Source organism: Crinia signifera, chromosome 9 (assembly GCF_055691185.1).
Source record: "Crinia signifera chromosome 9, ASM5569118v1, whole genome shotgun sequence".
NCBI lineage: Eukaryota > Metazoa > Chordata > Amphibia > Anura > Myobatrachidae > Crinia > Crinia signifera.
Window position 1 is genome coordinate 138,653,127 of NC_139225.1, and position 25,651 is coordinate 138,678,777.

At 42.9% G+C, this 25,651-nt stretch overlaps 1 protein-coding gene across 1 annotated transcript; it reads left to right on the forward strand.

Moving 5' to 3' along the window:
* Positions 1 to 740: 740 nt before the first annotated feature.
* Positions 741 to 25,651, forward strand: LOC146036948 (olfactory receptor 8D1-like). The gene is made up of 4 exons (XM_083160781.1): positions 741 to 907; positions 16,081 to 16,135; positions 21,385 to 21,484; positions 24,639 to 25,651. Exons 1-4 carry the CDS (start codon positions 741 to 743, stop codon positions 25,649 to 25,651), a joined length of 1,335 nt encoding a protein of 444 aa, XP_083016907.1.

A 25,651-nucleotide genomic window follows, 5' to 3' on the forward strand; every position in this document is an offset into this window, starting at 1 on the left:
GCACAGTGAGAGCATACCTGGCACAGCGGGGGCATACTTGGCAACATGGGCATACCTGTTTCTTGCACAGTGGTGGCATCCCTGGCACAGTGGGGACATATCTGGCACAGTGGGGGCATACCTGTTTCTGGCACAGTGGGGGCATACCTGGGACAGTGGGGCCATATCTAGCACGGGGGGGGGGCATATCTGGAACCGTGGGAGCATATGTGTATCTGGCACTATTGGGGACATATGTGTATCTGGCACTATTTGTGTATATATATATCTGGCACAGCACTATTGGAGGCATATGTGTATCACACCCCCATTTTCATTGGCCGCACCACATGTTTCTACACCCATTTTTTGGTGCACACACAGCACAGTGTCTATTTAGAGGCTGGGGGCATGGCCAGAAGCTCACAGAGCAATGGCCATGCCCCCATAGCGGAAAAAATGGGGGTGGCCTCGCAGGAGTATCACAATAGAAGGTCATGTCCCTTCTCCTCTGTCTCCAGTTTTGGGAGGTATGTATGCGGCATATTGGACATTGCAGTGAGTGGCATATTGTATCTGGGGCATTGCGGTATGTGCCATAATCTGTCTGGGGTATTACCGTGTGTGGCATGTGTAAAGGGCATTTTTAGATGATTATGCAGATTTCTTTTTTTTAAGTTTAGTAGCTCTTCAGGTGGTTTATTTTGTCTTGAGTAGCTCACACCCCAAAAAAAGGTTGGACCATTGGATTATACAGTAAAATGGCCAGAAAAAGAGAACTTTCATGTGAAACTCAACAGTCTATCTTGTTCTTGGAAATGGACTATGTCATGCGAGAAATTGCCAAGAAACTGAATATTTCCTACAACAATGTGTACTACTTCCTTCATAGGACAGCACAAACAGTTCCAACCAGAGTAGAAGAGAAGTAGGAGGCCCTGGTGCACAACTGACCAAGAAGAAAAGTACATTAGACTCTCTAGTTTGAGAAATAGAGGTCTCACAGGTTCTATACTGGCAGCTTCATTAATTGGTACCTGCAAAACGCCAGTTTCATTGTCTACAGTGAAGAGGAGGCCTTCTATGCAGTCCATAACACTTTTTTCCAATCTTCCTGTGTCCAATGCCCACATTAATCTTTTCCCTTTATTGGCCAGTCTCATATATGGCTTTTCCTTTCCACTCTGCCAAGAAGGCCAGCATCCCAGAGTTTCCTATTAACTGTAGACATTGATAGTGGCACTATACCCAGACCTACTGTCACCCAAAATTTGTTCCTGACCTAATGCCCATGTACATGAATAGATGCAAAGCCTCTGGAGAAGAGTGCAGAACAATATCACCAATGACCCATATAAGGGTTGTGTGGGTCATTGGGTCAATCCAACTAAAGTTGACATACATTGGGTTGACCACTGAAGGCCACACCTTCTTTAGGTCAACATGGGTTTAGTACAACAGGGTCATAAGGTCGACACATGCATTAGGTTGACAACGGGAAGGTCAGCAGTCAAAAGGTCGACACTGAGTTTTTCAAAAAATTTCCCACATGTCGACATGGACACTGAAGAAGTGCACCGCCTTCGCTCACCATGCTTTGGGCTTGGTGCCTCGCTTCGCTTGGCACACTATTATATTCTCCCTCCACACCCTAGTGGATGGTAGGGCATGAAATACCTCCTGTCCACACATTCTGGCCGAAGCATACGTACTGTAGATCACTGAATTGCAGACTCTAGCACTGAGGGAAGGATGCTCTCACTACCTACAAAGGAAAGGGGGCAGTGGTGGAGGTCAGTCAGCTAGGGTAGTGGAAAGATATGGTCCTGCTACCCATAGATTTTTTTTATACTAGTACTCACTAGTTATATACGCACTCACTCATGACTAATAGCAGAACAATGTGGAGGTGTTGGCTGCGAGAGGTGTTGGCATGCATCATGGCAGCTCCAGGGTTGCAGCAACACTATAAGTGGTCACCATGACCATGTTAACATTGGTGGTGGACCCTGGGCAGAACATTAGTGGGGGCCCCCCACTTACCTATGTGCAGTGGAGTTTGGACAGCAGGGTCTGTGCAGAGGCGGCTGGGAGCTCGTAGTGCTGCGCTATTTGCCAGACAGGAAGCGCTGCTGATTTTGAAAAGACTGTCTGGACGCTGATTGGCTGTGAGAATTCAGCCAATCAGCATCTGGCCAGTCTTTTCAAAATCAGCAGTGCTTCACGATGCCTGGCAAATAGCGCTACAAGCTTCCAGCCGCTGCTGCCTGGACCCTGCAGCAGGAATTTGCCTGGCAGCTGGCCGGAAAGCGCTGCTGATTTTGAAAAGACTGACCGGACGCTGATTGATTAAACTTCTAAATGTTATTAGATCATTGAGTTCGGCATAGATGGTCACTACAGCCAATACTTTTTTATATTCGTTCTTGTGAATTAGCACAGCTTTGGCACTACATTTTAGTCATTGATCCATACCAATATAGTTACCACTCCACTGCAACTCTTGTATGTCATTTTATTGCCCAATCAGTGCTTGGATGGACGGCACACGGTGTATAGGTTCCTACAGTATATGATGGTTTCCAGGTGGTTAGCACTGCTCAGCAGAAAAACATCCACATAGGCATCCACATGCTAACGCAGGCATGTTAAAGCCTGCTAGGGTCAGGCGCCTGACTTCGCGTGATGTCAGCACCCTCCCCGTATTTGGCCATATCAAGCGCAAATAAAATTCAGCCTAGACTGACTTTTGTTTGCAAACAGTTAAAAAATCATTCAATGGTCGGCGATGGGGGAACTTCAAAGGAAATTATAAAAAGCATACAAATTAATGGGCAGCCAGTGATTGGTCTAATACAGTGGTAGCCAACCCTAGCCCTCGAGAGCTACCAACAGTTCACATTTTCCAGACAACCTAGCTGCTGCACAGCTGCACTCATTAATCACTGACACATTTTAAAAGATCCACAGATGGAGCTAATTAGCTGACTTGTGATTCTGTGAGGAGACCTGCAAAACATGCACTGTTGGTAGCTCTCGAGGACAAGGGTTGGCTACCCCTGCTCTAATATATGGGGGGCTTTTTTCTTTTTCTTAGAGGTTAATTTTATAAATGTCAGCAGGGTAAGACACGAGGACTGTAGCGCTGTTCCTGACACTGGGGGTTATTTGGTTCACTCTTTCTGACAAGGTCCTTCTTAGATGGACAAAACCATGTGCACTGCAGGTGGGGCAGATGTAACTTGTGCAGAGAGAATTAGATTTGGATGATGTTTTACTTCAAAGTGAGATCCATATTGCATATTGCAGTGTAATAATAAAGCAGTAGGTATTTTCCCTGCACAGAAACAAAATAACTGGTTTTGTCCATCTAAGAAGGAATTTGTCAGAAAGAGTGAACCAAAATAACCACCTCTGACAGAATTGGTACAAGCACGCCATTCCTTCTTATGATGTACTGTTCTAGCATCTGCTGATACAGTGTCAATTATTTACTCTCTCTGTGAACTAGTTATCAGTATTTTCATGATTTACAATTTTCATGGAGTGGGGAGGGAGAAATAGCTCTGCAGTTACTGATTACCAGGGCTGGGGGGGGGATTGGGTTATTTTTTTTTTTTTTTAAACAGTTTACTTTTTTTTTTTTTAAACCACTTTTTTTTTTTTTGCATTAATGTGATTCCTGGTTATTATATTAATACTGTGACACACTGTTATGGTACTTGTTTCCTAGCACGGCCACAATCGCGGGCATCGTGTGTCATTTTTAGTGGTATACGACGCGACCGACGCGATGCCCCCGATTTTCCCATTGAAATGCATTGAAAATAGTCAAAATCGCGTCGGTCGCGTCGTATGCGGCTAAAAAAGCCTTAAATGGTCCAGACGCGATGCCCACGATTTCCCCATAGGAAACAATGTTAAATGGCTCAATGTACCCGCGATGCCCCCGATTTCTCATAGGGAACAATGTTAAATACCTCAATTTCAACAAATCATCATAGGGAACAATGGTAAATGGGCCAGAAAGCCCCAAAAACACCCCAGAACAGTGAAATGTCCCCCCAAAAGTACTTTACGCCACCCCACGATCAACGCGAACCCGAAGCGTGGCGAGCGCAGCGAGCCCGCGAGGGGCGGCGGTACGCGTCCTCCGACCTTTTCATACCCCCACTATCCACTAGGGCGTGGAGTTGAGAATAGAATAGTGTGGCGAGCGTAGCGAGCCACCGAGCCCGAAGCGTGGCGAGCGCAGCGTGCCCCGCGAGGGGACGCGGATACCTTCACAGGTAAACGCGTCCCTGCGCGGGCTTCACAGGTATCCGCGTCCCCTCGCCACGCTTCGGGCTCGGTGGCTCGCTGCGCTCGCCACATTATTCTACTCTCAACTCCACGCCCTAATGGATAGTGGGGGTATGAAAAGGTCGGAGGACGCGTACCGCCGCCCCTCGCGGGCTCGCTGCGCTCGCCACGCTTCGGGTTCGCGTTGATCGTGGGGTGGCGTAAAATACTTTTGGGGGGACATTTCACTGTTCTGGGGTGTTTTGGGGGGTTTATGGCCCATTTAACATTGTTCCCTATGATGATTTGGTGAAATTGACCCATTTAACATTGTTTCCTATGGAAAATCGGGGGCATCGCGGCTAAATTGAGGCATTTAACATTGTTCCCTATGGGGAAATCGCGGGCATCGCGTCGCGACCATCGCACCCGATTTTTTTAATGCTTGCGATGGCCGCGATGCCCCCGATTTTTCCTCACGATGCCCATGATCATGATCGTTGTGGCCGTGCTAGGAAACAAGTACCCTGTTATCATGTATTAGATTCCTTCATCAACAAATGTTTAATTCTTTATAACACTAAAGGTGCCCATACACTAGTAAGATTTATCTTCAGATCTGGTTGGTTGGAACAAAAACATGGTTATGGATGAGTGACAGTTTGTCAGTTCTCCAGCATTTCCAAGCAAATGGTTAGCTGTCATTTGCTCTCATCCATAAACATGTTTTTGTTCCAACCAGCCATATCTGAAGATAAATCTGCGTGTGTATGGCCACCTTAAGGGGGAAATTTGTTTCCCAATTAGATTCTGGCTACTACTGTATGTCTCTATTGTATCCTAGAAAATGATAGACAGAGGGGGAAATTTACTAAGATGAGTATTCTACTTCATATATGATGTTGCTGTAGGCAACCAATCAGATCCAGTCTACTATCTTCTAGAGGGTACTAAATAAAAAAGTAGATTGGTTGCCCATAGCAACATCACATGTGACGTAGAATACACATCTTAGTAAATTTCCCCCTCTGTCTATCATTTTCTAGGATACAATAGAGAAATACAGTAATAGCCAGAATATTATTGGGAAACATTACCTCTTTAGTAAATTTACGCCTTCCTTCCTCTTTATTGTTTTACTATAGATCTGACTATTTATAGACAGAATAAATATATTTAAACAAAATACAATCAGATAGATGACATAATAATAAAAGTATCATTAGTCATTCTTTATCAATTCTAATTAAATACATCTGAATACTACAGGTTGAGTATCCCTTATGCAAATATCTGTTATCCAAATTATTCCGAAAACCATAGTCTCCAACATGTACTTTTATTTTTTTGCTAAAATCCTAGTGGGGATATCTGTAACTGGCACTACTGGGGAAATAACATGTAACTGGCACTAAGGGCAGTATTCAATGAGAAATCTCGTTGTGTGCAGCGAATCCTGTTTAGGATTCGCTGCACACTCGCTGTGTTCCGGAGGGCTGGCTGCCACTCGCTCTCTCCATATTCAATGTTGGAGGGGCGAGTAGCCCCTCGCGGCGAATCTTAACCCCTGCAGTGGACAAGCGTCCGTGGGTGGCAGGCAGGGAGAATGAAGTCTCCCTGCCTGCCCCAGAACGTATGTGGGGGGGAGGTGGGCTCCCCGGGACCCAGGCAGCACAAGCTGCCCCCCCTCCAGAGCCAGCAGGGGACCGGGTATATTCACTGCTCCCGATCATGCATATGTAATGATCGGGTGCAGTGAATATATGAATATCTAATGAGCGGCTCGGCTCCCGGCCCCCTGCTGGCAGCTCTGTATTAAAAAAAAATAATAATAATTTTTAAATTAAAATATATATTCATGTGCTATAAGCACATGAATAAAAATAGCATGCCCCTTCACAGAATAAAATTCCTGATTTTTTGACACCAAAATTAAAACAAAAAAACTTTTATTTAAAAAGTTCACATTCCACTTCTCCACGAAAAGATGGAGAATTGCTACACGGAGAGACACGGCGAAAATCACTCAGAAAGACGGCGAGAAGTGCACATTGAATAGGGTTGCTCGCTTTTTGAGAGCAAAATTCTCCGTCCAACGCGAGAAAAGCACAAACTCGCCATAAAACATGGCGAATTTTTCTCATTGAATACTGCCCTTAATATGTGCAAGGACATGATTGCTTTGCATTCAAATTCAGTGTCTGTTATACTTTGTTTCATGTTTTAAAACCTTGTTTTATGCACAAATAAATATATTTGTGTGGATTTTATGTGTTTGATGTGCTTATATAACATAAATGCAACATACCTCAAGATATCTCATTCAAATATAAAAATATTCCAAAATACGGAATAACCCATTACCCAAAATTCTTCTGGTTCCGAGCATTTTGGATAAGGGATACTAAACCTGTAATACCAAATGGAAAAAAAAAAAAAAACTTTTTTAGAGATGGAGAAAAACCCGAAATCCAAAGTTTGACTGATCTGAAATTATTTCTTCTAGATGAACAAAATCTTTTTTCTTCTAATCCAAACTCGTGCCCTCGTGTCCTAGACTCCTTTCTAGCAGAAAAAAGCATTTTGACAGTTCCTTATATTGGCCCTTGATATATTTGTATATGTTGAGCATGTCCCCCCCCCTTTGACGACTCTTCTCTAGTGTAATTAGTCCCAAATTGCTCAACCTCTCCTCGTAGCTTAAATTCTCCATTCCTCTAATAAGCTTTGTTGCTCTGCTTTGGATTTTTTCTAATTCTATGATGTCCTTTTTATAGTGTGGGGCCCATAATTGTACTCCATATTTGAGGTGTGGTCTTACCAATGCTTTGTACAAAGGCATAATTAATTTTGAGTCCCTAGTTTCCATGGCCCTTTTAATACAGTGAAGAAACACAAAAGGATTGGGGACTAGCACTAGTGTAAACACTTATTCTATTTAGCATATCATGCACGAGAGGAGTCAAAACTGGCCTTCTGGAGACTTGCTCCTGGTTGGTCACCTTTTCACATATGGGTTAATCACCCCTGTGTGTTTTTTATGTGACGGACAGTGGTGCACCCCCGAGTTATACCTGATTACATTTATACAACAACAAAGAGAAAAGAAACTCGGGTGGGGTGCACGCTGGACTCCCTCAGAATAGTGTGCCTTACTGCAATTTAAAACATTTTATTAGGTTAGTTTATTGAATATTATTGAATAACCCTTTTAATACATGCTAGAATTTTGTTGGCCTTTTTTGTTACTATATTACATTGAGCACTGCACCCCATTTTGTTGTCTATTTGGACTCTTAGATCCTTTTTAAGTACTGAATTACCCAATGCCTTCCCATTTAGGTTATAACTAGCACACTTTTTATGTCTCCCAAGGTGCATAACCTTGCATTTATCCACATTGAACCTCATCTTCCACTTTATTGCAGACTCGTCTAGATTGTCAAGATCATTTTGAAGAGTGGTGACATCTTCTGATTATTTAATAACTCTTCTCAGTTTTGTGTCCTCTGCAAAGATGGATACATTGCTGAGTAACCCCATCCCAATATTGTTAAATAAAATGGGCCCTAGAACCGAACCCTGTGGCACTCCATTTAGTACTGGTATCATATTTGATACGGTACTGTTCAAAACCACTCTTTGTTCTCTATTACACAGCCAGTTCCCTACCCATCTACAGATGTTTGCCCCCAATCCCAGGTCCTCCATTTTATTTATCAACCTCTTCTGTGGTACTGTATCAAAAGATTTAGCAAAATTTAGGAAAATCACATCTACAGCGTTTCCATTATCAAGGTTTTTTTGCTAACTTCCTCATAAAACCTAGTAAATTAGTTTGCTAACAATTTTTCACGAACCCATGCTGGTTAATACTGAGTAAACTATGAAGGGCTAAATATTCCTGGATACGATCCCTTAAAAATCCTTCAAATATTTTACCCATTATTGATGTTAAGCTCACAGGTCTGTAATTAGCTGGGTCATCCCTTTTCCCTTTTTTGAATATTGGCACTACTTCTGCTATTCTCCAGTCTTTTACCCGATGATAGTGAATTATCAAAGATATAATGTAGAGGGGTCGCTAGTTCCTCCCTTAATTCCATTAGTGCCCTAGGATGAATCCCATCTGGCCCTGGGGTTTGTTTGTTTTGATTTTGCTGAGCCTCAATATTATTTCCTCTCTCGTGAAATCAATATTGATTTCTATAAAATCAACTCCACGTGGGTATGAAAAGGTTGGGAGGATGCGCTACCGCTTCCGCTCGCCATACTTCGGGGTGATGTGGATAGTGGTTGTGTGCAAAATCGCATAGCATCAAATAACATTGCATGGGTGCTTTTAAAATAAACTAGGATCATAGCTTATCACATGGGTGCTTACAAAATGAAAAATCGCATCGCATCGCACCGCAAATTGCGTACAATGCGAGGCAATCCGCGAGCATGAGTGAACTAAAAATTAACTAAGGAAATCGCATTGCATCGCACCGTACCGCAAATTGCATGCAATTCAATGCAATTTTTCTACACAGAATAGCCCAGTACGCTAAGAGTGTACTGAGCACCGTGAAAATACACAAGTACCATTTTGCTTGATTCTTTGTACTTGTTGAACGCCTAATTTAAGTTATTTTTATAGCATTTAAATGCTCTTGTTTTATTGTTGATGCTGACATTACATTTTTTCCAACCATGGTGGCTTTTTTTATTGAATTTACCCTTATTTAATTTAGGAATGTATTTAATAGTTAATGATTCAAGCATATTGAGTATCACACATTTCCTCTGCATTTTTCCCCTCAAAGACCGTTTCCTACACAATTTATTTTAGTGCTTCCCTGAATAATACGAAGTTAGCTTTTCTGAAGTTTAGTATTTTTGCCGTTCCTTTATGATGTAGTGAAACCATGTTGTGGTCACTGTTCCCTAGATGTTCAATTACTTTGGTGTTTGAAACTAAATATATGTTATTTGTTAATACTAAATCCAACAGTGCGTTTTTCATGTTTCGTGATGCTGACATTACATTTTTGTCCAACTATAGTGGCTTTAAAACTAAATATATGTTATTTGTTAATACTAAATCCAACAGTGCGTTTGTCACGTTTCGTGAAGCTGACAGTACATTTTTGTCCAACCATGGTGGCTTTTTTTATTGAATTTACCCTTATTTAATTTAGGAATGTATTTAATAGTTAATGATTCAAGCATATTGAGTATCACACATTTCCTCTGCATTTTTCGCCTCAAAGACCGTTTCCTACACAATTTCTTTTAGTGCTTCCCTTAATAATATGAAGTTAGCTTTTCTGAAGTTTAGTATTTTTGCCGATCCTTTATGATGTAGTGAAACCATGTTGTGGTCACTGTTTCCTAGATGTTCAATTACTTTGGTGTTTGAAACTAAATATATGTTATTTGTTAATACTAAATCCAACAGTGTGTTTGTCATGTTTCGTGATGCTGACATTACGTTTTTGTCCAACCATGGTGGCTTTGAAACTAAATATATGTTATTAGTTGTTTGAAACTAAATATATGTTATTTGTTAATACTAAATCCAACAGTGCGTTTGTCACGTTTCGTGAAGCTGACAGTACATTTTTGTCCAACCATGGTGGCTTTTTTTATTGAATTTACCCTTATTTAATTTAGGAATGTATTTAATAGTTAATGATTCAAGCATATTGAGTATCACACATTTCCTCTGCATTTTTCCCCTCAAAGACCGTTTCCTACACAATTTCTTTTAGTGCTTCCCTGAATAATACGAAGTTAGCTTTTCTGAAGTTTAGTATTTTTGCCGATCCTTTATGATGTAGTGAAACCATGTTGTGGTCACTGTTCCCTAGATGTTCAATTACTTTGGTGTTTGAAACTAAATATATTTTATTTGTTAATACTAAATCCAACAGTGCATTTGTCACGTTTCGTGATGGTGACATTACATTTTTGTCCAACCATGGTGGCTTTTTTATTGAATTTACCCTTATTTAATTTAGGAATGTATTTAATAGTTAATGATTCAAGCATATTGAGTATCACACATTTCCTCTGCATTTTTCCCCTCAAAGACCTTTTCCTACACAATTTATTTTAGTGCTTCCCTGAATAATACGAAGTTAGCTTTTCTGAAGTTTAGTATTTTTGCTGATCCTTTATGATGTAGTGAAACCATGTTGAGGTCACTGTTCCCTAGATGTTCAATTACTTTGGTGTTTGAAACTAAATATATGTTATTTGTTAATACTAAATCCAACAGTGCGTTTGTCACGTTTCGTGATGCTGACATTACGTTTTTGTCCAACCATGGTGGCTTTGAAACTAAATATATGTTATTAGTTGTTTGAAACTAAATATATGTTATTTGTTAATACTAAATCCAACAGTGCGTTTGTCACATTTCGTGAAGCTGACAGTACATTTTTGTCCAACCATGGTGGCTTTTTATTGAATTTACCCTTATTTAATTTAGGAATGTATTTAATAGTTAATGATTCAAGCATATTGAGTATCACACATTTCCTCTGCATTTTTCCCCTCAAAGTCCGTTTCCTACACAATTTCTTTTAGTGCATCCCTGAATAATACGAAGTTAGCTTTTCTGAAGTTTAGTATTTTTGCCGATCCTTTATGATGTAGTGAAACCATGTTGTGGTCACTGTTTAGAATAGAATAGAATCTTTATTTATCATAAAACGTCCACATACAATGAACATTAAACGAAAATAAATTGTAAACAGTACAAATACAGAAACATTAAAAAAAGAGGTACACTTGACTACATGATTGTGCATAGATCATAAATAACCCTAAGCATTTAAAATATTTAAAGTGCGAATTGCTACTGGAAAAAAACTCTCCCTATATCGTTTGGTTTTACATAAGACTGAACGGTATCGCCTATTTGAAGGAAGTAAGGAGAAGAGATCACTATTTGGGTGGGTGGGATCCCTCAGGATACTATTAGTCTTAGAGAGAAGTCAGTTTTTAAAAATGTATTGTAACCTATACTTTGACTCATCATCATGAGAGATGAGACCCAGTATGGCAATATCGTCCGCAAATTTAATAAGTTGAACAGAATCGGAGCTGGCAGTACAATCATAAGTAAATAATGAATACAACAGGGGGCTCAAAACACACCACTGGGGGACACCTGTGTTAACTATCAATTCACCAGATACCTGGTTCTTCACCCTAACGACCTGAGGCCTGTTAGATAAAAAATCCAGAATCCAACCACACATGGGCCCGCTTAATCCGATACTGGAAAGTTTGCCCACTAATGTGGATGGAACTACAGTATTGAAGGCCGAACTATAGTCTACAAACAAGATCCGGGCAGAGGATCCCTTTGAGTCAAGATGAGCATAAATCTTATGAACTAACATAAGCACTGCATCATCCGTGGATCTATTAGCCTTGTAGGCAAACTGAAAGGAGTCGAAGCCAGGAGGAATGCTTTCCTTAACGTGAGCAAGGACCAATCTCTCAAACGCCTTCATAATTAAAGATGTTAAGGCGATCGGTCGGTAGTCGTTCAGACTATCAACTTTCCCTTTTTTAGGAACCGGTGTAATAACTGTAGATTTAAAACACTTAGGCACATAACAGGTACTAAGAGACAAGTAGAAAATAAAGGTAAAAATCCCAGCAAGCTGCTCCGCACATTTTTGCAAGACCTTCCCTTGTATCCCATCAGGGCCTGTAGCCTTTCCTACTTTTGTCCTAGAGAGACACTTCCTAACAGACTCTTCATCTAATTGTAGAAAGCCCCACCCTGACAATATCTCTCCAGTGGGGGCGGAGACATGACTTGTTTATCAAAACGGGCATAAAAAGGTATTCAGATCATCCACTAAAGCGACATCGACAATAGAGTTTTTGTTTGCCTTATAATCAGTAATATGCTGAATGCCTTTCCAAAGGCATTTCGCATCATTATTTTGGGAAACCATGCGTTCTAATTTTACAGAAAAAGCCTTTTTTGCTTTGACAATTCCCTTTTTCAAATTTAACCGGGCAGCTCTAAAGGTAGACAAATCACCAGATCTGAAAGCTTTATCCCTTGCCACTAAAAGGGAACGGACTTCCCCATTTATCCAGGGTTTGTCCTTTGGAAATAGACGGATTTGCTTCTTAACAGTCACACTGTCGACACAATAATTTAGATATCCTAACACCATTGATGTCAAAGTATCAATATTAACCTGTTTCCTAGATGTTCAATTACTTTGGTGTTTAAAACTAAATATATGTTATTTGTTAATACTAAATCCAACAGTGCGTTTGTCACGTTTCGTGAAGCTGACATTACATTTTTGTCCAACCATGGTGGCTTTTTTTATTGAATTTACCCTTATTTAATTTAGGAATGTATTTAATTGTTAATGATTCAAGCATATTGAGTATCACACATTTCCTCTGCATTTTTCCCCTCAAAGACCGTTTCCTACACAATTTCTTTTAGTGCTTCCCTGAATAATACGAAGTTAGCTTTTCTGAAGTTTAGTATTTTTGCCGATTCTTTATGATGTAGTTTACTGAAGTTGATTTCTAGTGAAACCATGTTGTGGTCACTGTTCCCTAGATGTTCAATTACTTTGGTGTTTTGAACTAAATATATGTTATTTGTTAATACTAAATCCAACAGTGCGTTTGTCACGTTTCGTGTAGCACCAGCTGGAGTGTAACGGAGGCAGGGTGCTTTGATATAAGGTTGTTGCATTAACAACAGAAGGGAGTGAAGCAATGAGATAAAGTGAAACCTTATTTAATAAAGATACTGCAATACAGGTTGTAAATGGTGGCACAATAATATACTGTAGGTTATGGAATGATAAAAGTCAATAATACAATACAGTGGGAGCCACTGCCATCTATCTCCATAATAGGATTAAGTGAGTAATTGGATTACTCTGCTAATCCCCTACTCTATTGTTATATGCATTGTATTGCAGCTGAGAACAAGAGGATAGCCATGGCTAGCCATCCTGAGCCATGGCCTAAGCAAGATAGATGAGATGTGCTCCTACTGTACTTTATTGAAGAGGATGGAGATGCTTGGTAATTGGAAGAAGTATTGGAGGATTGGTTGAAGAATTGGATGATTGGTTTTAGAGTTGGATGATTGAATGAAGAGTCGAATGCTTGAATGAAGATTGGATAATTGGATGAAGAATTGGATGAAGAGTTTAATGCTTGGAGGATTGGATGAAGAATTTGATGATTAGAAGAACAATTGGATGATTGGATGAAGATGGGATGGTTGGAAGAACAATGGGATGATTGGGTGGTTGGAAGAATAATTGGTTGAAGATTAAATGGTGAAGTGTGAATGTCCTTGCTGGATTGGATCGTGGCTGCAGAACCAGGAGTGACCGTGGAGAATAACTGTCAGGAGTGAGGAGAAAGATTAAACCCCTTTGGGGGGCTAACCTTGTCCAGTCCGTATTGGCGGCAGCAGGTTCCGTGGTACACAGGTGTAGCAGTGAGACGATCAGCAGGAGTTAGAAGGGAACTTCACCGAAGGCGCAAGAACTGTAGTAACCACTACAGACAGCCAGGAGTGAGCAATGATACTTAGGCATGGACATCATTGCAATGACTGCTGGTCTTGCCCGGCCAGTCAGTACTTAAGGAGTGAGCTGTGCTGCGATTGGATAGCCGTTTGACAGGTGGAGCCGCACAGTACAGGTTGCAGGATCCCAAAAGATGGCGGCCGAGGCGACAGAAACCAGCCGGCGGTGAGTGTGCGCAGCTGCGCAGTTTGCCAGCGTTTCCAGCCAGAGGCCTAACCAGGCACAGACACACATGGTGGCTCACATCTCACGCCACCCATGCCCTGCATGGCACCAGAGCACAAAGCACCACTGTCACCATGTGGTGACAGTGCGGGAACATGCACCCCACCAGCGCAAGGAACAGGAGCAGAGGTGAGCGCCAGGGGAGGAGACACGCTGATGCAGGACCTAGGGCTAGGCACCGCACAGGGGAACTGGGTAGTAGCCATGGTGGTCGTGTCAGCGTTATAACAAGTTGGAGCTTCTACCATTTGTGTAATAAGCTGGTCTTTGAGTAAGCTTAGGAACCCACAGCTTCTTGCTGTTTTACAAGTTTCCTTTTTCCAATCAATGTCCGGTAAATTAAAATCTCCCATAATTAATGCCAGCCCCTGATCTGACGATTGTTTGATTTGGTTTAAAAGAAGAGACTTGTTCCTTTTGTTTATGTTAGGCGATCTATAGCATACCCCTATTAAATTTTTGTTATTAGTTTTTTTTGTTATTGTCGGTTATCTCTGCCCACACGGCCTCCGTGTTTTCTTCCTCTGTACCTGTGCTAATTTCTTTTTCGCACAAAGTTAAGTTATTTTTACATAAAGGCACACACTCCCACCTCTTAAATTTTCCCTGTCTTTTCTGTAGAGTGTATATCCCTCTATGCTTAATGCTCAGTTGTGCAACTCATTACACCATGTTTTTGTAATACCAATAATGTCATAATCGTCCCTAGTGACGTTTCTAGTTCCCCGATTTTACCTGCTAAGATTCTTGCATTAGCCAGTAAGCATTTCAGTTTGTTTATTTTTAGTTGCGTCCCTAACATTATATTTAATTTCTCCCCTAGACTTATTTGTATTCCTTACTAACTTCCTCGTACCCACCTCCCCCTCAATAGACTCTCTACAGCCCTCCCCACCATGTCCACTACCCGTCCTATTTACAGTTTTGAAACCTCTTCATGTGTCCTTTACGCCTTCCCATATTCTGAGATCGTCTGTACCTAAGAGCTGTAATGAGGTAACATAACTGTTTTTACATAACATTCCTAAAGGACCCAGGGAATTACCCACGATATTACCCTTATTATTACCCCGGACATTGCTGGTAACTCTGTCCTCCCCTTCTCCTCCATCAAATTGATCCTTAACCCCAATCTTACTATTCTCAATACAGGTCCCATAGTATCTAGCTACTCCCAACCCCCTGTCGCCTAGTTTAAAATCTCCTCCAACCCTCTAACTATTGTTCCCCCCAGCACCACAGCCCCCCATTCAGGTGCAATCCATCAAGGCAAAAAAGATGGCACATGACTGAGAAGTCCGTCCAGTGTTCCATGAACACAAATCCCTTTCCTACACCAGTCCTTGAGCCACACGTTTACCTCCCTGATCTCCCTCTGCCTCCCTGGGCTAGCGCATGGCACTAATAATAATTCAGAGAATATTACCTTCAATGTCCTCGTCTTTAATTTCTTACCTAATTCCCTATACTCTTTCTTGAGGACATCCCACCTACCCCTAACTTTGTCGTTGGTACCAATGTTAACTGGTTAATCCCTTATTGCAGGGGTTCCCAAATGTTTTTAAATCACGGCACCCCAAAAGCATCAGAATTTTTTCGCGGCACCCCTAGGCTAATGGTTTCATTGAGAAAGTCAGAAACAAATATTAAGTTAAATAAAATGTGTTTATATCTCATACTTAGGATCAGTTATGTGGCAATGGACAGGATTCACTTCTGTTTGTCCATAATTTGACTATTATATTGGACATAAATAACCTGAATTGATCCTGGACCATCAACACGTGGCACCCCTGCAAGTCCCCCCAGGGTGCCACGACAAACAGTTTGGAAACCACTGCCTTAATGCTTTAAGGCTTGTTTTATTAACCTTCCTGCTGCAGCAATAGGGCTCAGAAAAGCCCTATTTTCTGTGTCCGTATAGTTCTCTCAAAAGGATGATGATTGTCTTTAAACGTAAGTACTTTGTGAAAGTAAGTAAAGCAATTGCTTAATTTGTCTCTTGCAGATTAACAGTTTTTGCGCCTGTCAAGTTTATCCGTATCTCACGGATGGAATTCCAGGTACAGGTTAAAGATAAGAACTTTTAACTGTAATCTTTCTCAAATGTTAATAGTTTTCCTGTCTATCTCTGTCTATAGACTGTAAGTAGTAAACTCCCTTTTTATGTAATGGCACTACTGGTGACATCTGTAACTGGCACTACTGGGGACATCTTTAACTGATACTACTAGGGACATCTGTAACTGGCACTACTGGGGACATCTGTAACTGATACTACTAGGGACATCTGTAACTGGCACTACTGGGGACATCTCAGTGACGTGCGGTGAGGTCAGTGACTGGTGAGGCACTGGCTAGTATAAGAGCCAGAGTTACACACGTACACACAAACAATATAGACCGGATAGATTTACCATTTAATTGAACAATAACAATAACATATTTCCCTGTATCTCCACAGGATTTAAAGCAAAAAGAAAGAAAAAGATGTGGAAACTTATATCAAATAATTCACATGTATTATACTTGAAGGTTATGCCTTCCCAATGAAGGATTTTACACCTTTATATGTCTTTTATGTGTAACAATTTTTTATATTGCTGTATTCAAGGTTCTTGTTATTCTTATTTGATACTTTTTATGTCTGTGCAGTAAAAAGTTACACTTGCTGCTACGATGTCTTACCAATAGTTACAGTAACACTTTCTTCTATGGTAACAATAGGCTGGGAAGCAAGGCAGTTATTTTTAATTTCTGGAGATTACTCTGACATTTGTTGCTTCCCAGAATATGTTGCTCTTTTTGTATATCTCACAATTACATTTATAAAATGAACATAATTAGCTCACAATTATGCTAGGTTGCACTTATTTATATATTTTATCCTGGAAGCTGTAATTAGTACACTTCTTTTTAAATATTGATTAAATAAAAGCTATGTTTTAACGGATTGTGTTTTATCAGTTGGACATCCCCTGAAGTTTACCTCTGGAGTGCACCCTAATCTCTCCACACTTACTCTCTTTTTTTCTTTAAACTGTGCATGGTTCTGTCTAGAAAAGTGTGCACAAGTATAAAAAAGTAAAAAAAAAACGCATAGGGTCCCCCCCTCCCGAGCATAACCAGCCCCGGGCTCATTGAGCCAGTCCTGGTTCCCCAAATACGGGGGGGGGGGAGAATTGTGGGGTTCCCCCATATTTAAGAAACCAGCACCAGGCTCTTAGACCGGTCCTGGTTCCAAAAAATACGGGGGACAAAAAAATTGGGGGTCCCCCGTATTTTGGAACCAGCACCGGGCTCCAACAGCCAGCAGTGTCATGCCACAGCTGGGGGACACTTTTTATGCAAGGTCCCCCAGCCATAGCATGATCACCCTGGCTGGTCAGCCCAGGACGGGTACCTGGGGGAGTGGGGACCCCCCCCCCCCAATAAAGGGGTCCCCCACCCCCAGGCTTCACCCGTCCCGGGCTGAAACCCGGGGCTGTCCCCGGTGTCCCAGGGCGGTGGACACCGGGCTGATAAAAATAAGTGTAAAAGTATTGGGTTCTGCTGCGGAACAACAAATAACAGCAAACCGTCCCCTGTATGCAGGGACTTGGGGAACCACAAGTCCCAGCATACAGGGCATTAATGGGCCCGCTGGGACTTGAAGTTCCACAGCAGAACCAATACGCCAATAAAAACACGCACACAGTAAAATTTTATTGACACACACAGCAGTCTTCACCTGGCGGGCGGCAGCCAATAAGCTCTTTTGCGCGGCCGCCGCCATGCCAGGGCTTCCGGCGTCTTCACCTGGCGGGCAGCAGCCAATAAGCTCTTTTGCGCGGCCGCCGCCATGCCAGGGCTTCTGGTGTCTTCATCTGGTGGGCAGCAGCCTTTTTTTAGCTCTTTTGCAAGGCTGCCACCCACTAGACTTCCTGGAGTCTTCTTTCTTCAGGAGCTCTTCTCTGCTCCATCTCTGCAGGCAGACTGTCTGCTGCTGGCTCACGCTAGCTCTTATAAAACCTCTGAGGGGGCGGAGCCAAGACATGCAGTAATCTGATTGGCTCCCGGCGGCCATCTTTGAATTTTAAAAATTCAATTATGTAGTCCAGCGCAGCTTTTTATATAAATAGTAATTAGCGTTACCCTTGCACTACAAGTCCCGGCAACTGACTAATAATGCTGGGACTTGTAGTGCAAGGATATTAATTACTATCTATATTGCACAGCCAGACTCCCTGCCAGTGCCCCTTGGCTCTTCCCCGCATCACACCACCGGGGAAGAGAAGGAACTGAAAGCAAAGTTCCCCCTGCCCCGACAGAGACCACAGGCAGCCGGAGGGGGGATCTAGCAGCAGGTACGCAGGTAAGTCGACACCCGCGGCGCCGCTGCTACCACCGCGCGATTACTGTGTGTGACTGTGTAATTAATAATAGCAGCGGTGCTGTAATCGGCTGCTGCTACCCCCGCTCTGCCCCCCCCAGCCTGCAGCAGCAAATCGACAGCGGGGGTTTCAGCAGGTAATCGGAGGTGCGGTAGCGCGGCAGGTATCTCAACTAGCAACCAGGCTGCTGCCCCCCCCCGCTCCCCTCCGCAGCCTGGCGCAGCTGCGGTGGCTCTCATCTGCGGAGGCTGCCTGTAACAGTGCTACAGGCAGCCTCCGCAGATGAGAGCTACCGCAGCTGAGAGCTACCGCAGCAGTGCTACAGGCAGCCTCCGCATATGAAAGCTACCGCAGCTGAGGAGGGGAGCGGGCGGGGGGGGGAGCAGCCTGGTTGCTAGACTCACTGCTAGTTGAGATACCTGCCGCGCTACCGCACCGCCGATTACCGCTGAAACCCCCGCTGTCGATTTGTGCTGCTGCAGGCTGGGGCCTGGGGGGGGGGGGGGCAGAGCGGGGGTAGCAGCCGATTACAGCACCGCTGCTATTATTACACAAACCTGAACCCTGGTTTGTGAAATGTAAGTAATTATAAAATCACTGTGTGTGTGTGTGTGTGTGGGGGGGGGGTGCAGTGTGTAAGTCAGTGCAGTGAGTGTTAACTTAACACTTACATGCTGGTGCTGCTGACCTGGTCCCTGTCTGCACGCACGCTGCCAGACACTGACTGCGCAGCTCATGGGCAGCGGATACAGGCTGTCAGTGAGTGACAGCCTGCTCCGCTGTCCTATCACATCTGTCTCAGTGGCAGGGGCATCCGTCCCTGTCATTGAGGCAGACGAATCGATGCCGCTTCCCCATGCAATTTTAATGGGCTTCTCAGCCTATTTTCCCCATGCGGGTTATGCCCGCCCCCAGCTGCCCGACAGTTTTCTATTGTCAGCGGGAGGCACAGCTCCCGCTGCCGCCCAGCCTCCCCAAAGTGTCCCACCTCATAGATAATTAAAGAAAAAAATCAAATATGATATTTATAACAATAGCATATATGTGTTATGTTATAAATATCATCTTTTTTTTTTTTTTTTATCAGTTATGACAGGGGAGGCTCTGCCTCTCCTGACTGCACGTCCCTGGGACATCTGTAACTGGCACTACTGGGGACATCTGTAACTGATACTACTAGGGACATCTGTAACTGGCACTACTGGGGACATCTGTAACTGACACTACTAGGGACATCTGTAACTGGTACTAATGGTGACATCTGTAACTGACAATACTGGGGACATCTGTAACTGGCACTACTGGTGACATCTGTAACTGGCACTACTGGGAACATCTGTAACTGACACTACTGGGGACATCTGTAACTGGCACTACTGGGGACATCTGTAACTGACAATACTGGGGACATCTGTAACTGACACTAATGGGACATCTGTAACGTGCACCACTGGGGACATCTGTATATCAGTTATTTTATTAGTCTCTATCCAACCTATTTGGCTTTTGGGAGCGTCCTCCCGGTTTAACTTATACGTTTTAAGGCAGTTCAATAAACCCCACTCATAAGAGGGAAGGCTGTCATCTGTATGCTGTAAGTCCTTTTTCCTCTTAAGGCTTCACTCTTAACTGACACGCTGTCACTGACCTGAAGTATAGTCTGAGGTAACGGGCTGCACTTATGCATGACACTGTAAAGGTGTCCATACTCGTTACAATTATTATAATCTCATCGCATCTTGGTTTTGCAATGAGATCTAGTACAAAAAGAATGTGTTGCACATATTTTTTGTACTAGATCTCATTGCAAAACCGAGATTCGATGAGATGTGATATTGTATACATTGTAAGTGTATGGGCACCTTAAGGCTGATACCTTTCTTTAACTCTAACTTTGCGGGTCTCTGACTTTTGCTGCATTTATATTTCCTCACGCTATGTGCAATAAGGTGCTGTATGAGCCGATTCTGGAGAGAAAGCTTCCCTGAAGTATAATGGGCTGAAGTTATTTGCAGGGTTACTATTCGTTTTAGCTTTCTCAATCCTTTCTTCTAGATGTGTATCTTGCTGTAACTGGGAATCCCTGTTAATACAGAGAACCTGTTTATCTGCTGTAAGCACGGAGATGTACAGATGTATTGGGATTCATCTTTGCAGGTGATGGCGATGGCGTCGCTATCGCCATCACCTGCATCCCCGCCATCTGTATGCCGGAAGGGGACGCGCACGCACGAGGTGCGCACACGTCCCCTTCCGACGGTGCTGTCCTCGGTCGCCCGGTGCCCACACCGGGCGACCGCACCCCCCCGCAGCCTCCTCGGGTCCCCCCCAGCACTATCGAGCGGGAGGCGGACAGTATTGTGTCCGCCTCGCTGCCTGGATACTGAGACGCGCGTGCGTGGGGGACGCATGCGCGTCTCAGTCAGATGGAGCGCCGTGTTGCTGGCGGTTCGCCAGCAAAGATAAAACCGGCCCCATCTGTATGTGTAGCTGTCACTTGCTCTGGCTTGACTCTGCTGACTATTTACAGATGGAGCCTCTCTCATTCTTGCAGGGACTGGTGATTCTATCGCCAGCCCATGCCAGCCGCAAGGGGCTGCCGTCCGCCGCCTCCCCAGTCCCCACCACCTCCCTGAACCCCCCCTAACCCTGCCCATCTCCCTGAAGCAGAGACGGGCAGGGTCCCACCGACTGACTGGGACACACGTGGGTGTGTGAGACACTCACGTGTCCCAGTCAAATGGAGTCCCTCTCCGCCAGCGGGGACAATCTCACGAGCGCCGGCAATGAAAGAGAGGGGCTCCATTTGTGCTTCAGTTGTGTATAGGGGCACATGCATGGCTGCTGCTAGTGATTTGTCAGTCTGATACGCCCTCTGTGGCCATGTATGGCATTTCCAGGGCTAAATTGACTCACCAGTCTCCACTTTTATCCTGCAGCTCCCCACTTTCTTCCAGCCTCCTTCCGCTCCCTATGACAACAGGGCGCCTCCAGGATCTCCGCCAAGCACTAAGGGAAGCTGCTTTCCTGATGAACCAGGTAAGTTGCCAGTAAAAGATAGGATCATGATGTAGGCCATCATTATCTTGAATGGCATTTAATAGGTCAACACCAAATATGTGACATCATCAAAATGTTGACATGGCTATGGTCAACACATTAAAAGGTTGACAAGCGTTTTCCCCCATATTTTCACATGTTAAAGTGTGCAGAGAGCAGCAGCAGAGCAAGACACCTGGCAAAGAGGGCCATGCAAGTGTACTTGGTGCAATAACTGGGGGGCCATGCAAGTGTACTCGGTGCAATAACTGGGGGGTCATGTGCTCAAGTGATGAGATTGACACCAAAAAACTCACATCAATCTTTTCATGTGTCAACATTTGTGCATGCATCTTCCTTTTTTCCCAGTGTCGACCATGTGCATATTTACCTAATTACTTTCGATCCCCATGAACCACACCCATAAAAGATAAACTGGAATAGAGAGTATGGTGTCAAGTTCTCTTGACATGTAATTATTTTGTTTTTACCAAACTGGTATTTTATAAATGTTGGAACAGGGTATAAGTTAAGGCTGGTGAGGTTGGTGTATGTTAACCCTTTGAGTGCCAAGGGAATTTGTCAAAATAGTTGTGAAAATCGTCAAGCAATATTTTTTTTTACTGTGAGAGATCCTCAAAATATCCATTAAAAATGCCAGTACTTCCTCATCTTTGCCACCACAGCTTATACCAGCTACGTTAGCCGCTTTCAGAATAGCATCATCGTTCCCTCGTGGGCTCGCTTCACTCGCCACGCTTCGTGCTTGGTGTCTTGCTTCGCTCGCCACAACTTTACTAAAGGTAATAGATGGTGGCGTGGACCCAGGGTGGTGCGGGTTACCTTACGTAACATTATTTTCACCGAGATTTAACATGTTTTGCTCATAAAAATAATATGCATGTCTACCTTAATTTGGTCAACTCAATGACCATGCAAGCACATAGAGGCAAAAAGTAAAAAAAAAAGGTACTTATGTAATATCTGGGCTCCCGTTTTTCATATGAGACCACGTCCCCTCGCAGAGCTCACTGCGCTCGCCACGCTTCGGGCACGGTGGCTTGCTGCGCTCGCCACACTATATAAAATCAACTCCATGCGTAGTTGGATAGTAGGAGTATGAAAAAATGGGGTGCATTTAACATGGGAGCCCAGATAATACATAAGTACCAATACCCCCTTAAACCTGACGAATAATAAGAAAGTGTATATGTAAGTATACACTTTTTTGTGTTCTTAAGAATTACATAGTGCAATCCATCTATCAGTCCATGTGTACTGAAAGTGACTGATCCTGTAAAGCAGCAGAGTCAAATTCCTGCCTTGACCCAGATGTCGATAATCCTAGCTTCAGCCCGCTTCAATTTATGCCCCGTACACACGGTACGATGTGGTCTATTTTTCTATTCGACTTTGCTTATATAAGCAAAATCGAATCAAAATTTAATGCATTTGCTTTTAATCCCGATGTGCGGCCCCTTGGCATCTAAATCGAATGGAAAAAAATAGACTGTGCAGGCAAGTACAGATCTGTACTATATAGTTCAATTTGACTGCATTTGCCTTGTGCGATTCGATCCTGCTTGAATCGGGATCAAATCGCAAGGCAATCGTACCGCGTGTACACCCCTTAAGACTTGTGCTCAGTAAGCTTATTCCTTAAACAACAGAGCAGTATGGCAGACTTTGGGCAGTATTCAATATAAAATATCGCCGTGTGCAGCGAATCCTGTTTAGGATCCGCTGCACACTCGCCGTGTTCCGGAGGGCTGGCTGCCACACGCTCTCCCTGTATTCAATGTCGGAGGGGCGAGTTGCCCCTCGCGGCGAATCTTAACCCAGGGAGCCGTGGGACGGTGGCAGGCAGGGAGATGGAAGTCTCCCTGCCTGCCCCAGAACTTTTGTGGAGGGAAGGAGGGCTCCCCGGGACCCAGGCAGCACAAGCTGCCCCCCCCCCCCCAGCACCAACAGGGGACCGGGTATAGTCACTGCTCCCGATCATGCATATGTAATGATCGGGTGCAATAAATATATATGAATATCTAATGAGCCTCTCGGCTCCCGGCCCCCTGCTGGCTGCTCTGTGTAAAAAAAAAATATATATATATATATATATGTGTGTTTTTTTAAATTAAAATATATATTCATGTGCTATAAGTACATGAATAAAAATAGCATGCCCCTTCTCAGACTAAAATTCCTGATTTTTTTACACCAAAATTAAAACAATAAACCTTTTATTTAAAAAGTTCACATTCCACTTCTCCATGAAAAGATTGAGAAATGCTACACGGAGAGACACGGCGAAAATCACTCAGAAAGACGGCGAGAAGTGCACATTGAATAGGGTTGCTCACTTTTTGAGAGCAAAAGTCTCCATCCAACGCGAGAAAAGCACAAACTCGCCATAAAACACGCCAAATTTTTCTCATTGAATACTGCCCTTTGGCAGACCAAGTCAGGGTAAAATGGTGACAAAGTCCAGGACATATTGAGAGCTTATTTTATTGGCTAGGAAAAAGCTCCAAAAAGTTTCTGTAACAATGTCATTCCTTCTGTCAGTTTAATTTACATTTTTAATGAATTGTAATTTCACTTATTTTTAATGATGTATAAATAAATGATTTGAATAGGAAATATAAGTATCTGTTGTTTAAAATGATATAAAGCATGCCTACATTTTGTTGTACTTTTTGACTAATTTTAAGGTTAGAAATCATTTTAACATTAATTGTTGTAAAAGTGCTGTAATTGTGTACTTGTAATTGATTTTCAACTCTGCCAAAAAGCTCACCCCCCAAAAAACAGCTCTAATCATGCCTCATTTTATAGAGCTGTTTTGTGTCCAACTATCTAATTTGGCTCCTGTTACATTGGCTGAGTTGTATTTTTAACATGGGCAAAACATCAGGATCCGACTTTTCCCCAGACGCTCTTATTCGGAACCAAAAAAAGATCATACTTATCATGAACTGGGTCGCTAGCTAATACATTGGATAACTTTGCAAAATGTGGGACTTTTTGTTGACAAATCCGACATTTCACAAAAATGGATCAAACTCTGCTCCATTACATCCTAGCCATAATATCTGTTGAGACTAAGCCATCTTTGCGTGGTTTGTTATGTAATAATTGTCATAATCCCTTATTTCAGAAGCCAACCACACACTGGAGAAGAACAATACATGGGTGGATTATTTCATCATAAAAGGTGTCACTGATTTGCCAGAACTGCAGGCTCCTATTTTCCTGTTGGTTTTACTCATCTATCTCATTATCGTTATTGGAAATTCCACCCTCTTTTTTCTAATCTTCACAGACCAAAATCTGCACACTCCAATTTATAATTTCTTATCTCATTTATCCATCATGGACCTATGTTACAGCACAGTAACTATTCATAAGGCACTGGACATGTATGTTTCTGGAAATAAACGTGTTTTTAGTACAGCCTGTATGGCCCAAATGTTTTTTTATATAGCTCTTATATGTTCTGAGTTTTTGCTGTTAACTGCCATGAGTTACGATCGATATGTTGCTATCTGCTACCCACTACGGTATGTCACCATCATGAACAGCAAGGTCTGTTCTGTCCTGGCATCTGCATGTTGGGTCTGGGGACTCATCGCAGCTCTTCCTGTGACTTTAGTTATTTATTACATCCACTGTTTTCAGGTCAATATAATGAACCACTTCTTCTGTGATCTTCTTGCCATTATGAAGCTTGTATGCCACGGTGCCACCAGAATACAACATCTATTATTTGTGGAGTCTGTGTTTGTTGGAGTCCTACCATTCACCCTTACCATTATGTCTTACACTTACATTATTCAAACCATTTTTTGGATCCATTCCAGTACTGGCAGACTTAAAGCCTTCTATACATGTTCCTCTCACATCACAGTCGTTTCCCTACTCTACGTGTCTATTTTCGTGCTGTACTTGAGACCCATCTCATCGTTTACTTTAGACGTTGATAAGATAGTCTCTTTGATTATTACCACATTAACACCCATGTTAAATCCTCTGATCTACAGTTTCAAAAACAAAGACGTTAAAAGGGCCTTTGTGTGCCTCATTGCGAGGAACACTAAGGTATTTCTGGGAATTTTCAGCAATACAACCCTCATTCATAGATCATCGAGCCCTGAAGTTCTAAAGTCTTAA